This window comes from Cynoglossus semilaevis, chromosome 1, assembly GCF_000523025.1.
Source record: "Cynoglossus semilaevis isolate Cse_v1.0 chromosome 1, Cse_v1.0, whole genome shotgun sequence".
NCBI classification, from domain to species: Eukaryota; Metazoa; Chordata; class Actinopteri; order Pleuronectiformes; family Cynoglossidae; genus Cynoglossus; species Cynoglossus semilaevis.
In genome coordinates, this window is record NC_024307.1 from 13510782 (window position 1) to 13525578 (window position 14797).

Here is a 14797-nt window from a genome sequence, read left to right on the forward strand (position 1 = left end):
CTGGAAGGATGATGGATGGATTGTGGATGGATGATGGGTGATGGATGGTGGATGGTGGATGGTGGATGGTGGATGGTGGATGGTAGATGGATGATGGATGGATGATGGTTGGATGGATGGATGGATGGATCTCCTAACAGTATGACACATAAAGACTGACTGGACCTGACTGTTGGTCTGAGACCCATTTCCATTAGGACACAACCAAAAACAGAGCCTGACAAATAGTGAGAACTGTGCTGGTACTGTTCTAGTACTGTTCTGACCTTCTTCGCTGTGATTGTACCACAACTATTACTGGCAATTTTCACTCCTTTCAGTCCACCCTCACTCTGCAGGTCAGTGTATTGTGCTCCTGTATTGGACAGTCCTGTTATTGTTGGACAAACTACCTCTGTCTGCAGTTTAAAGCTCCACTCATTGTTGTCATGGTTTAAACCAAGATCAGGAAAAACCCAGGTGTGTCTGAGTTCACACACACACACACACACACCTGACAGGTGAATTACCAGATACGCTGAACTATTTAATTTGACCTACATCCTGCAACAAATTACTTCAAACAGGTCATATCTTGTATCCAGTGGCCCATGTGTACTACACAGAATGTAGGCCATGAGTTCAAACAAATGTCCTTCTTCTGTTCCTCATCAGTATCCAGTGGCCCATGTGTACTACACAGAGTGTAGGCCATGAGTTCAAACAAGTGTCCTTCTTCTGTACCTCATCAGCCAGGACCACTGAAGAGGTGGATTGGGATGGTGTAGCTCATATAGTGTACTGAGTATTTAACTAAATGTTCTGCTATCTTGTGGTGAAGTAGACCAGTTCCTGAACACAACTGATAAAATGTAGCCCCAGACCTTTACAGAGCAGCTTCCATGTTTTCCTGATGATTTTAAACTATTATTGATTTTTTTGGCCCCTCACTTACCTACCTCCAAATTACTACAAAACTTTGACCTAGTTGACCAGGTCTACCTAACTTATGTTGGTTTAAAGTATATTTGTATGTGATAATTTTTTTTTCTTGTTTACTTGCATTGTATACAGAAGCTGTATAATAAAATAAACAAAAATAATACTTGCTAAGTATTTATATTTTTCACAATTAAATATTTGTATCACATTGTTTTCTGAAAACAATACTATAAAATAAAATATATGAGGAAACCAGTGACAGAAAGGACTGGCCGTGGGGCAAAGTGGATTGCGTCATAGCTACGTAATGGTTTATTTATGTGCAGCGTCCAATCAGTTGTCTACTGAGTCCTGTCGTCATGACGTAATGTGATCTACTCCAGAATAGCGCGCGCGGCGGCGGCGGAGCAGCAGCAGGAACAGAACTAGGAGGAGGAGTAACAGGATTGTGGGGCCGAGAGAAAGCTTTTCTTAATCGGTTGTTTACCGGGTCATGTCGGGGAGGCTCTGCCCGGTATAGACGCCTGAAAGGCGGGATGTCGGACCTGAGGGAAAGCCATTGTTACGGACTGTCCAGCGGGAAACTGAGCCGCGGAGGAAACATTTCGGTTTTTCACGTCAAACTCACTGACAGCGCTGCCAGAGCCATCGGTAGCTTTCAAAACAGCAAGGTAGGTGCTTTTTATTGGCGCTTTATGAGATAATACACTGTCTGGGGCTTTATTTTTGCTGCCAGTTTCGTTAAAGAAACCCGGGCCTGAGTAAAACCCTAACGAGTGAGGAGAAAGCTTGAACGAGAAGCCGAACTTCAGTAGTCTCTGGTCGGTTTGTTGTCTCCACCAGCCTCCCCTCTTTTTATAGCCATGAAGTAAAAACCAATGTTGCATAATACAAAGCGGTAACCATTTCCTGTTTAATGACGGTGCTGGTATAGAAAAAAAAAACGATAAAAATCAACACAAACTGCTAAATGTTGTGTTTGAGAATGAGTGTGAAAGTGGAGGAGACAAGAAAGAACAGAAGGGGAGAACAAGGAGAAGGGGGAAGGACAAAAAGCATTTTTTGTTTTTATTATCATCAAACTTTATTTTAAGAAGGGCAAACAAGAAGAATTAGCTCTATTTGTCATTTGTACATGAATAAGTATAAATATACACCCAAACCAAATTTGTCTCTGCAATTGACCACCAAACAGGAGCAGTGGGCGACGCTTCACACCACAACCAAGGTCGGGATACAAACCGGCAACCCTCCTATCACAGGCCTGACCCTGCCACAAATATTCACAAAGAGATCGTCAAATATTTTCAATGGTTGACGTGTAAATGATAAAGAAATATAAGAACAACAAGAACAAAAACATAGTGGACGAAGTAGGTTTTTTTAAGACGTTTTGAGAGGTGAAATGTCTCGATGTGACTATTTTCAGATTAAATGACCTGATGACTGAGAACCTACACAGACAACCAAAACATAGAGAACCGACTGGTCTGGACGAAACAAGACTAAAAATCACTACGTGAAATAAAACTCTCAGGCTTGAGGCTAATTCTTAATTTGCTGCCAAGTCTTTAAAGTGAAGTCTAAAACTAGGTTGTGGATGAGAGAACCCACAGATACACATCACAGTTGCTACTGTCGCCTGCAGCCAACAATTCGTCTTCAGACGCAGCCAAATATTTCAGATTTGCTCTCATTAGCCCACAGCACCTGCTGCTGTGTTGGTTGACTCACTTGGTCTCCTCTCCACGTCCCAGTTTGGATTTGTTTTATCTGCTCTCCTCTGGACACTGGATTTAGACTAGACCAGTGGATTTTAAAAGTGTGAGGTGTGGTTCCCCCGGGGGGATTTAGACTAGACCAGTGGATTTTAAAATCCAGAACAAAAACAGCAAGTGGCAACAAGCGGCAGTATGGACAATATGTAAAATAGCTAACATGCTGTACATCGGAAAGGATGGATTTTTAGGAACCGCTTTGAAAACCCTGGAGCAGACGGTATTCTTACAGTAAAGTATACAGTACAGGTTGTTCCTCTTGCGTCAACTCTCCCATGACAAAGTATTCGTAGGTATTAATCGGACATGACTAGCTGAACAACAAGGTTGCTGGTGTGATCCGTGGTCAGGTACTTCCTGTGATTTTTCTCCAAATCCCCTAGTTTCCTCCCACTGTCTGAAAACACAGAATAAATGACTGCCTTATTGCCCACTACACTCACACAACCTTTACTAGTTACTAACTTTTAATCGTCCATGACGGACTTTAAGCAACTCGTACCCATGTCATTTCTATTTCTAGTTCTTTCACATGCAGCCTGAGGCTAACTGTTCACTCTTAACTCTTAACCATAGGTGTAAATGTGAGTGAAAATGGTTGTTTTGCGTAGAGAGCTGTCGAGGGTGAGCCAACCCTGCCCATTCACCACTGTGATTGGCCGTCTAGGATTGATAAAAGATGAATGAACAAATAAAGGAAGTTTAAGAAAATAATCGTGGTGCTCCCAATAGCAGAGTTATTTAATCTTATTACAAAGGGTAACAGATTACAGCTCAGCCCAGAGGCTTTATTGTAATTGTCTGTGCATTTTCTCAGTCTGACCCATTTCAAGAAAATGAGTCATCCAGCCAGAACACACACTTCCTCACTTCTCTCATTCCAAGTAAAACAAACCTGAGAAGAGAAATGCACCGTCACTTCTGATAAAATCTGCAGAGAACCGCATCCTTCCATACAAACATCCTCCCCTCAGCTGAGACAGGAAGGGGGGGAAACACCTGACGCAAAACCTGAAAGTCGACTCTCACTGTACTGTTGCCCCGCTTTATTTAGCTTAAAGTCTGGCTGTTCATAACCCTCCTTGGCCCCATCATAGAAACAAGGGGTAGGGGCAGACACACGTACACGTACAGCCGCCCCCTCTGTACGCAGCTGGCCAGTCATCCACAGGTGGACTCACGAAATCCTCTCCGTAGAAAAGGTCAACAAGATTCCGGTCATTACTAACTTCATGTCTGGTCCGCTGTGTTTCCCACAGGCTATTACTTCACTCTGTGTGTGTGTGTGTGTGTGTGCGTCAGCGTATTCCATCCCATTCATGCTGTCTGTTAGAGGAGCTGGTGTGTGCGTGAGCAGCGGGTGGTTGAAAAAAAAGAAAGAAAAGAAAATCTTCCACAGTGGCCTTTTCAGAACATCAGATTGAGTTTGTTCAAAGGCCACGCCATGCACCACTGACTGGATATGACACACTTTACATGTTTACATTTGTCAGTTAAACAAGGAGAAGAGGAGCACTGTTCATTTACAAATGTGTGTGTGTGATACTGCTATAGCTATACACGTGGGGACACTTTTGAAAACAGTAGAGATGCTGTCCTTGTGAGGACCTGCTGCAGGTCCCCACTGAGTGAAAGGAGATTATGTGGTTCAGGAGTTAGCTTGGAGTTGGATTAGAATTAGCATCAGATTTTCATGAGGGCTAAGATTAGACGTACATTCGTAAAAGTTATGGGTAGGATTAGGGCTTAGGAAATATTTATTATCTGACTGATGAGTGCGCACAAAATACAGAAACCTGTGTGTATGTGTATATGTGTGTGTTTTGGAGGAAAGTACCTTTGCTTAACTGAGAATATTTGTACCCAAGTATCCAGAGATGGTGGAACAGAGCTGGGAAATTCCATATGTGACTTCTTTTAAGGTCTTTCAGGTTTCATTTTTCTGTCAGAGGGAAATTTGATCTCTTTCTGTTAAACCTTACTACTACCATTGAACTTTTAGCTGTCTTGTTTGGCTACACTGTTCATTTACAAATACCAATTACTTGTAGTAATTTGTCACGGTATATACTCGCGTATTAGCCGATTCGCGTATTAGCCGACTATAATGTTTTTATTTTTTTGCCATGGTAAAATCTCTAACTCCTGCTGTAAAACAATTAGAAAATGATCTTGGTAAACACTGCTTACGTTTAAATTGGGAAGATTTCACCAATGGTTGTTTGCGCAATTCATAATAGACGTGTGATTTCTTTGCATTACGTATATCAGTGGTACAGTTAAAATAATTATTAAATATTAGTTGTAGATTGTGTGGATAAAATTAATTTATAAATGTAATGATATTTTTGACCATATGTTCGACTTTGGTGTTTATTATCGGTGATCGATGGAGAATGCTGTCCCAGGTATTTATGCGCATATAAGCAGACCCCCCGATTTGATTTTGATTTTTTGGTGTTATATGCGAGTATATTTGATATTCAATGGAACACATTATGCGTCGTTTAAAATTGATACAAATGCGTAACAATTCGCATCAGTTGAAATAAAAAATGTATTGCGTATCAAGGCGTAAGGAGTTGGCTGCGTTATCTCAGAAAGTCTCTCATGGTCGTACCATGAGACTTTACAGTCCAGTACAGTAGGTGGTGCTATGCGGCTTAAAATGCTGGTTGTGTTTATATGTGTTTTTCCTCTGTGCTTAAACCTAATCTATATTTGCTGTATTGCTGGGTTATTTTTAGCTTCCTTCCCATTATCCTTTTTAAGTCTTAAAGGGATCTTGAGGCTGATGTTCTTTCACACAATAGTGGGTTGAAAACTGCTACATTAAACAATAGACTGACCTGAGCAGTGGCTGAGAACATAAAGGAAAGTAAATATGGTAACCATAGAGGTAAAAGCACAAAGAAAGAGGACAAAACAGTGGAAATACAAGGACAAAGAGTCCCAGTCCCCGGCCGTGCTCTTTGGGTGTGTGTGTTTCTATACTGTGCACTGAGAAACTCTCCATTTTATATGATTCCTCTGTTCTTCAGGGCTGCTCCACTCATCCCACCATCTGCTTCAATGGAAACCAAGGGGTAAGACTGGAATACTCAACTTGAACACCTGTTGACCCTCAGAAGTAAAATTGAAAACGGTGTTAAATGTGTCTTTTTATTCTTTGTTTGACAGAGAATCACTGTTCCTTGTTCAGACAATCGCGAAGAAGTCCGATTATTCACTTTTGAAGTGGCCAACGTTGCGCGCAACAATCCAAACGGAAGCTTTGACTGCGTCCAGCAGCTCCACAATGGGTAAATAAAAGATTATATTATTTTTCAAAAATGGTCACCAGAGCTCCGCCTCGCTCATGTCAACTAGCCTGGGAAGGAGGTCTGAATGTTGTAAAGGGCAAAACATGTCTGCTTTTACACCTTTGTCTGTGGTGAACACAAACAGTAGGTGTTAATGTCTGGCTTCTCTTATGAGGAGATGATAAACACAGTATTAATAAAAACACATTATTAGTCACTGCAGAGAGCTATTTAATAAGACCTGCAGCCTTCCAACCTTATTTTCCTTGGACAGTTAAAGCGCCATCATCTTCACTCTGGCTTGTATCAGTTAGTTTAGCGTAGCAGAGTTAGCAGCATACGCTAGTCAAGTGTGGCTAATGTATTTTAGCACAAAGGCTGTTGCTCATCCTGTTTACCAAGCTAAAAATCAATGTAAAATTTAGAACAGACAGCTACAGTAGGGTTGAGTGAAACGGCTCCTTTGAAGGTTTTGTTTTATAATAGAATTTCTGAGCTGATCCACATCAGGTCGACCTGTAAGATATGATGAACCCTTACAACGTCAGACCAGTTTCCTAGGCCTGACTTTGGGATTCTCTGTGAAGCAACACTTCAGTGACGAACACACCAGTGGAATATTTGTCAGTGTTTCTAAACTCAAGGCGTGGCTTTCCTACATGTTTAGGCTCCACAATGATGCCATCATTTGGAAGATTGAAACATAAGAGGGTGTGTGTGGAGATTATTTAACTAATCAGCAGATTACAGGCAACGGTTGAAATGGAAAATATGTTCTGTTTGATCCTGCGTTTCACAAACTAGTAGAATTGTAAATCCCACCCCATCATTTCAGTGGATGTTTTTTTTTTCTTTCCCTGCAGCCATTACATGATTATATGTTGACTTTGAAAGTCATCTGAATGATTTTCAGTGTGTGGTTTTTTTTTTCGTAATCGTCTGCGCTCCTGCTGCGAGAAATGTCGGCCTGCTGCTCACGTCTCTTCAAAACACTGAGCTTCTGACTCACTGATGGAGAGAAAAGTAAAGACACCGTTGAGGAAGTGAATTTGATGATTTGATTTAGGGAGCAGTGACATATTTAGGCATTGAGAACTGAATTGACTGTGCACTTCTTACTGTAATACCATTAAAAGCCTTTTAAGCTGCTGATTAAATTACAATAACTGAAGCTCAGTGTGTGTGTGTGTGTGTGTGTGTGTGTGTGTACCGTACGTCAGCTGGTGTAGCAGGATCGTCGACGTTACAGCAAATTAAACACTGGGATGTTCCCGCTACCTTGTAGCTTTTTACGTAGCCAACTTTTAGCCGTCTTTATAGCTAACCCTTTGAATAAATGTTAGAACAAAACTTTTTGATGTCCGTCACTAACTCGTACCTTTTCTGCGCTAACCTTCGGTTATGTTATGATAAATTCGTAACATTTGGCTAATCTAGAGGATGAAAAAGGATGAAAAATAGAATAGAGTCTAAACTAATGTTTACTAGATGGTTTAATTGCACTGGTCAAATCCCATTATTATGCACTGTGGTTAACTTGGAATTCTGATTGTCTAATTCTAATTTTGCTCCAGGTTTAAATGTTGGCTCCTTGAGTGACTGAGTTCGACTGCCCTGTCAGAGAGGTTGAGGGTTCTATGGAAGCCTGGCTGGACTTTTTATTTTTCTCAGAGTTGGTTGTATATTATACTGGGCCATACAAAGCCTCCACTATAAATATTTTATGGGTCTGTTGAAGCAGCAGGAGGACGTTGTTGCCCCGCTCTCGCCCCCCATCCTGTAAACCTCTGAACTTGCGGTGAACCAGTGTTGTACGTGGAACTTCAGGGTCTGTCTGTGTTCACCCTCCACCTCCTTTACCTCCTCCTCCACCTCCGTCTCTCAGAGCCTCTGAAGAGCTGTCATGTCTCGGGGTGATTCAGAAGAAGATGACGGTGAACGCCACAGATGACTCGTACGATAAGGCGCGTCAGAGCATGGCCCAGGCCGAGGAGGAGACGCGCAGCCGAGGGGCGATCGTCATCAAACATGGAGGACGCTACCAGGGTCAGTGTGTTACCAGATGCTGCACATGTTCTACAGCATGACAAACTGCTGCTGTGACAGAAACACCTCACAACCCACAGTCAGCCATATCAGTGGTTACCATGGTAACCAGTGACATAGTAACAGCAAGTCTTGATTTTTCTGAAGGTATTTTATCACTTTTTTCTCAGTCCAGTTTTTACCGTCAAATACAGGTTTTTCAATTTTATGCTCAAACTTTGATGACTTTTAGGACGGATCCTTTTTGGGATAACATTTCAGTGTTTTTTTTTTTTTTTTGGACTTCTAGCTAATTTTAGCCTCCTTGTTACATTTGAGTTACACACGAGAAAATGGTTTCGACAACCCACTCAACAAATACTAATTTGCACACGTACACACAGAACCAGCGATTTAGCTTTTTCTCTTTCTAATCACAAACCACTTCCTTCTTAATGGAGACACTATTGTCATGTTTCAGTGAACACGCACACACACACACACACACACACACACACACACACCGAGACGTGCTGCAGTTTTGATGATTTTGTCAGATGAACAGTGAGGGAGAAAAAAAAAAGCAGAACTGCAGGCTTGTGCAACATTTTGGTCATTTCCTAAAAATAGACCTCAGCGTGTGCTTCTTCTGTGTGCACTGTTGCGCACACACACACACACATACACAGTGTGCGTGTGTGTAACCTGGATGAGGTTGAATTGAGGTGGTTACTCTTTAACACATGATCGTGGAAAAAGGACAAACATGATGAGCTGCAGTTCCTTTAGCTGTTTGATGAAACACACACACGTTGAATATGGAAACACTCGTCACTTCTGGACATACAAGTTTCCTAATACATTTTTAACAAAGTAAAGGCTCGTCCTGCTGTGGGAGAATACTGGAGAGCACCTGGAGAAAGACGTACACACACAGGAAGACCACCTATAATCAAACAGGTGTTTTGTTGGGGTTTTTTTTTTTCAGTAAGTCAGGAACACTAACCACTCTTCCACCGCGTGATGCTGAGTGCTTTTAAACCGAATCAAAAGGTGCTTTCATGTTGTGTTAGATCACAGACGTGTATATTTACCCCAGTCCTTGGGCAACATTCTTTTGAAGATGATCTCACTTCATTCTGAGAAAGACGTCTCTTCATCTCAGATTTCCTGCTTCCCTGCAGGTAAAAAGGTAACAGTTCGAGCTCCAGCCCCTGCGTTGGCCAGTCTGACAAAACCCAAACATCAGTCGCCCCAGTCCATTCTCAGAAACATCCAGAAGGGGCTGGGGGTGTCCAGGGGGAAGAAGGCAACCTGCGTGTCCAGCAGGGGGAGCGGAGGTCCCGTTCAGGAGAGGCCGCTCAGGGAGAGGTTGACTCACCTGCTGGCTCTGAGGCCGTACAAGAGGCCGGAGCTGATCCTGAGGTTGAAGAAAGACGGACTTTCAGCTGAGGACAAGGACATGCTGGAGACTGTGGTGATGGAGGTGAGTTTGATCAACAAGTGTATTTTTTATTTATCATGGCTTTCTGGGTCTTGTTTACATGTAGCTAATATCTTGGCTCACTTTTAGCAATGACCGTTGATTTTTTTTTTTTTTAATCAACTTCTATTATAATCCTGGATCATTTTAAACTGTATTTTTAGGCCTGTTATTAATGTCTGTGTATTTTCTTAAGCATTGTCTCTATTTTCTATACTTAAATATGTGTTAGCTGAGTTTTAACTTGACTTTGACTTTTACATAGTTTTGCAAACTTCAAGCTTTTTTCAAACTTATTTATTGGCTAACTTTTATCCATGGTCTTGTATATTTTTTTTATTTTGTTTTGTTAGATTTTTTTGGGGCTTCTGGCTATTTTTACTTTAATTGAATGTTAATTTTAACAGTCAACTAGAGAGGGTTTTGGCTTTTAGCTAACTTTCGGTAACCACTGCTCTTGGTCAACCTTATGATATGGTAATTGAATAATTAACTGAATTCTGGGTTAAAGGTAAGTTACCTTCTTGACTGTTTTGAGCTACTTCAGCTAAATGTTGTGCTCACATTTAGCCATTTCCAGGTAAATTATAGTCTTGTCTTAACGAGGATAACGATAAGCCTCACAGTTTGCAGCTTTATTATGGGACTTGCTGACGATCCATTTTTGTTGCTGCGCCACCTGCAGGTCGGGCAGCTCAACAGTCGAGACAACACATTTGTTCTGAAGGACAGTCTGTACAAGGAGCTGCAGAAGGACTGGCCGGGCTACACTGAGGGAGACCAGCAGCTTCTCAAGAGGATCCTCGTCAGGTAACACCGACGTGGACACATGTACACTGACACATAGTAACCTCACACAATACACACTCTGTGTGACCGGCAAACAAGCTCTTGTCCCCTGACTCAACAGGCAACCCCACAAAGCTAGGTACATTCAAATACATGTACCTATAATACTACAATAAAAGCAGGTGTGTAGTAATTGTATATTCCTGCCCAAATCCTTTGTACTTTACCTCCGTGTTGGTGCTCTAAGAGGCTAGAGGGTTAAATGTTTTTGTTAAGGCCATTGCTATTGGTGAGCAAATATAGACTGTTTCCACAACATAAAGATGTCCATGTTTGGACATGTAGCAGAGCAGATTGTTCAGTGAGCTCAAATTAGCTCAGTTTGAGGAAATGCAGCCTCTGTGGGAGTTGAATTCAGGAAACAGCGGACACCGACATTTGCAGTATTCCTTCAGTGTTACAAAGAATACAAAGAAAATAGGCAAATATCAGCCATGGAATTTGAAATTTGACTATCACATTTAATATGTTTCATCGTCATATCATCATTCAAAACAGTAGTCCTCATCACAGGTATAAAAAAAAACAATTCTGCCTCTGCCTGCTAACGTTATTTTACCTGCTAACAGGAAAGCCATCTTTGTGGCTATGTTTTTATTTACTGATGTGCAAAGATGAAATCTTGGACTAAGCTCAGCTTTAACCTCTACAGCTCGGGCGGCATCTACTTTAGACACTTTAGGGCAAAAGTCCCCAAACACTGGGGCGTGGACTGTTACAGTGTTCCGTGGTACTCGGCCGCAGAGAAAAAAAAAAAAAAAAACTTTTTTTTTTTTTTTTGAAGTGGAACATTACCATTCCACTCGACAAGCCTTACTAACATCCAACAGTTCTCTTTGTGAGGCACCTGTATATATTTTTTTTTCTCTGTCTTTGCAGGAGGTTATTTCAGCCTCAACAGAACCTCCTCACCGCCCCTGAGGCCCAGGTCAGCCCACTGAGAGACACCCCTAATTCCTCACCAGCACACCGTCCTAAACATTCCCTGCCTGAGGAGTACACTGACCCTCTGGCCAACAAGAAACCCAGGATATCTCACTTGTCCAGAAAAGGCGACAAATCTAGTTTGAGGACGTCTGAAGCAGTTTTTCATAAGAATGCTGTAGAAGTGAGAACAGAAGACAGAGAAGGGAAGAGGGACTCACTAGACCCTCGAAAGCTCTTTGACTCTTTGTCGGCCACCTGTTGGCAGGAGGAGGAAGAAGAGAAAGAGGAGGTGGCCAAAAGGCTCGAGCCGAGTCCCTGCGCCCTGGAGGAAGCTCAAAGTTTAGAAAATCACCGTCGTCCTGACCCTGATCGGCCTCCGTCACCTCTGATTGTTCCTGTTCTGAGTAAACGCACAGCAAAAAGGAAAAAGAGCAAACACAAACACAGAAGACAGGTAGGTCTGTTCATCCCGGGGGATTACAGATGTTTCCAGAGATGTTTAAGGCCTCGACCTAAAGCTTCAATATTTGTGTTATGAAGGAGAAGGAGAGGTGGAAGAATAACAAGAGCAGAAATGATCACAGTGCAGAGGAGACAAACACCCAGATGGATCTGAGCGGCTCTGCAGACTGTGGTGAGCTGGAACTCACTCCATTGTTTTTTTATTGCTTAAATAATTTTTTTTTTTTATTTGCTGACATGAGCCGTCTCTGTTTTAGAGCCACGTGAAATACTGTTCACTTCTGGAGCGCTGGGCGCTAACACTGACGCAGCCGATTATTTAATGTAAGTACTTTTTTACTGATGATTCTGTGGAAAATGTTTACAAAACAGGAACTTTCCTTCCTGAAGTTGATTCTTTAAAAGAAGGCACTTCCCCTCTAGATGTGTTCTCCTCACTGTGCGCCCCCTACTGTCTCCTCACAGAAAGTACACCGTGATTTGCAGCCACGAACAGAGGCAGGGCTACAAGCAGGACTTTAACAAAGAGTACGACGAATACCGTGACCTGCACGCTCGCATCGACGGCGTCACTCGGCAGTTCTTGGACTTGGACTCGCAGCTCAAACAGCTGCACCAGGAATCGCGTAAATACAAGTAATTTATGCGGAATACTTTGATGTGCTCGTGCATTAAGAACAAAACGACGTACTTTCTGTCCACTGTCGGCAGTAGTCTTTTTAACCACGGTTTGAGCAGTTTGTTCTCCATTAAGTCTTTGACTCGACCTTATTTTAAAGTGAGTTGTAAATGAATGATTATACAATGTAACCTGAAAAACCATAAATATGGAACCAGAGACAGAAGTAAGAAACAGACAAACTCGTCTAGTGTCTTCACATTTTAGGTGTTTTTAACAAAGGAATAGTAGTATTTATATTTTACATTCAGAATGAATATCTTGGAGTATTCACAGATGGGTTACACTGCTTTTACCCCTCTCTGTAGATCCTATTAGATACTAGACAAGAAATGCTAGATCAAGAGGTTGAAAAACAGGGGTTGAATAAAAGTGATGTTGTAATTGGAGTATTTCTTTTTTTCAGATTATACTATGTGGTAGTAAAATCTGCTTTATTGACAAATTGGTAAAATGTGCAGTTTTAAACCCAACACTGGAGCAAAACATAATATTGCAAAACTGGCAGAAAGAGGAAACATTCATTTTAATTTCATGTATATTTTCTCCAGTTATTATAGATTCCAACTACTGTGTTTATGATGATCAGGTGACCAGGTGTTTTCATATCAGTCTCCTATTATTCCCAGCTGCTGGTGCAACAACAATTAGCCTTTAAAATTAAAGACAGATAATTATGTTTGGTTATCAAATTATGTTTGGTTATTGAAAGGGTTAAAACGTTGTCATTTGAAACTTGTTGAAATTGTGTACAATGTATCAAAGGGTTAAAACGTTGTCATTTGAAACTCTGTTGAAATTGTGTACATGTACTATGTATCGTAAAAATGTCCCTGTCCGTGTATTTCTCTCTTGCAGACGGTCCGTAATCAAATATTTCAAGAGTATCGCAAGATTAAAAAGGTAAGGACTATCAGAAGACGTAACCTCTGCACATAGACTTATGTCTATTCAGTCACACAGTGACACCTAGCGGTCGTTTTTTCTCTCCACATTCAGTCCAATCCAAACTACAACCAGGACAAGATCCGCTGTGAGTACCTTCACAACAAACTGGCCCACATCAAGAAGCTCATATCAGAGTACGACAACCAGCAGCTCCTGGACCATTCCTGTCCTAAATGATGAGCAGAAATTCGCTGGCATGAGTGAACTGAAAACACGCACATCCTGATGCAGCTTGCTAAGCTGAGTGCCGTCAAGCTGGGTCGGAAGTTCTCAGCTAAATCTGTTCTTCTCTCCCGAGACCTGCTGGAGGAGGCGACGAAGAGCAGCAGAGAAGCGCCAGGGGGATTTGTTGGACCTCTGAGGGGACGAGGACACTAGGAGGAGGAGACAGTTGTCTCGACGCTGAATGGAGTCAGTTTAATTTGCTGACAGAGGCAGATTGTACTTTAAGTAGTTTTGTCAGTAAAATCAAGCATTTTCTTCTGTGTACTTTTGACCCTGGGACTATTTCAGATGGGAGTACCACAGAATTCTGGCTGTACATACAGTATAAGACATGGTGTTTTTCTTCTGTGGCCACAGAAATAAAACACTGAACATCTGTGCGTTGGTATTTTTCAAGTTTCAGTCATTTCTAACCTGATCAGTGTTGTTTTTAGTCAGGTCTCCTCACTTCAGGCCTCAACAGTGACTTTTTAAAGTATTGTCAGCACCTGTTGTGGTTATGTGGGTCTGGTCTGGATTCATGAAGTTCCACTTCTTTCATCCTCTCTGTGGTTCTCATTCTTCATTTCTTATGACATAAATGACTGTTCTGTTAATGTGAACATTGTATTCAGGGAATTCACAGTGTCAGCTGCAGTAAACTGATCATCAAAGTATGTTTTCATGTAAGGTATTGAAATTTATGATGTTGTTAATATGAGCAAGGATGGTAAACAATTGAGAAAAAAACGATTTTTTTCTTGCATGCAGAAAACCTTCCAGAAATGCATGAGGAATAAACAGACTTTCTGTCAAACTTTGAGGTAATTTCCTTTTGTTATTAATTGTGTGAAATGTCTTTTCATATGAGTAACAACCACTCTTTACTTTAGTTTATTAAAACAAACTAAACGAGGCTAAAATGTTGTTTTTCCACTCGTTTGGCTTCTAAAAAACGTTAACTGGGTTCCTCTCCTTAAAAATGCTAACGGGTTCACCAAAACAGAAGGACGAAGAAAGGAGAAATACGAATAATATTTACGAATATATATTACGAATAAATTGACCTCAGTGATGGATAAAAGTTAGTTAATTGCTATATACATTTTAAAAAAGGATTTAAAACGAGATAAATTGGTTTGTTTAATAATGGTTAATGGACTACAGAAACTAAAGAATAGCTTAAATGTTAAAAGATAAATGTTTTCAGTCAGAAAGA

General features: G+C 41.3%; 1 protein-coding gene across 1 annotated transcript; it reads left to right on the plus strand.

The window, feature by feature from the left end:
• The first annotated feature begins 1303 nt into the window (after positions 1–1303).
• Positions 1304–14395, plus strand: LOC103380108 (RNA polymerase II elongation factor ELL-like). Its single transcript, XM_017038210.2, has 12 exons — positions 1304–1592; positions 5741–5785; positions 5880–6001; positions 7887–8047; positions 9211–9512; positions 10195–10319; positions 11238–11739; positions 11826–11919; positions 12005–12071; positions 12213–12384; positions 13285–13329; positions 13426–14395. The coding sequence occupies exons 1-12, from the start codon at positions 1458–1460 to the stop codon at positions 13549–13551; spliced, it is 1896 nt and encodes a 631-aa protein (XP_016893699.1). The 5' UTR covers positions 1304–1457; the 3' UTR covers positions 13552–14395.
• The last annotated feature ends 402 nt before the right edge of the window (positions 14396–14797 follow it).

Coding starts and splice junctions, on each gene's coding strand:
- LOC103380108 (XM_017038210.2), top strand. CDS start 1,458: ATGTCGGACCTGAGGGAAAGCCATTGTTACGGACTGTCCAGCGGGAAA. Junction 1,593..5,740: donor GTAGCTTTCAAAACAGCAAG/GTAGGTGCTTTT, acceptor TCTGTTCTTCAG/GGCTGCTCCACTCATCCCAC. Junction 6,002..7,886: donor GTCCAGCAGCTCCACAATGG/GTAAATAAAAGA, acceptor TCCGTCTCTCAG/AGCCTCTGAAGAGCTGTCAT.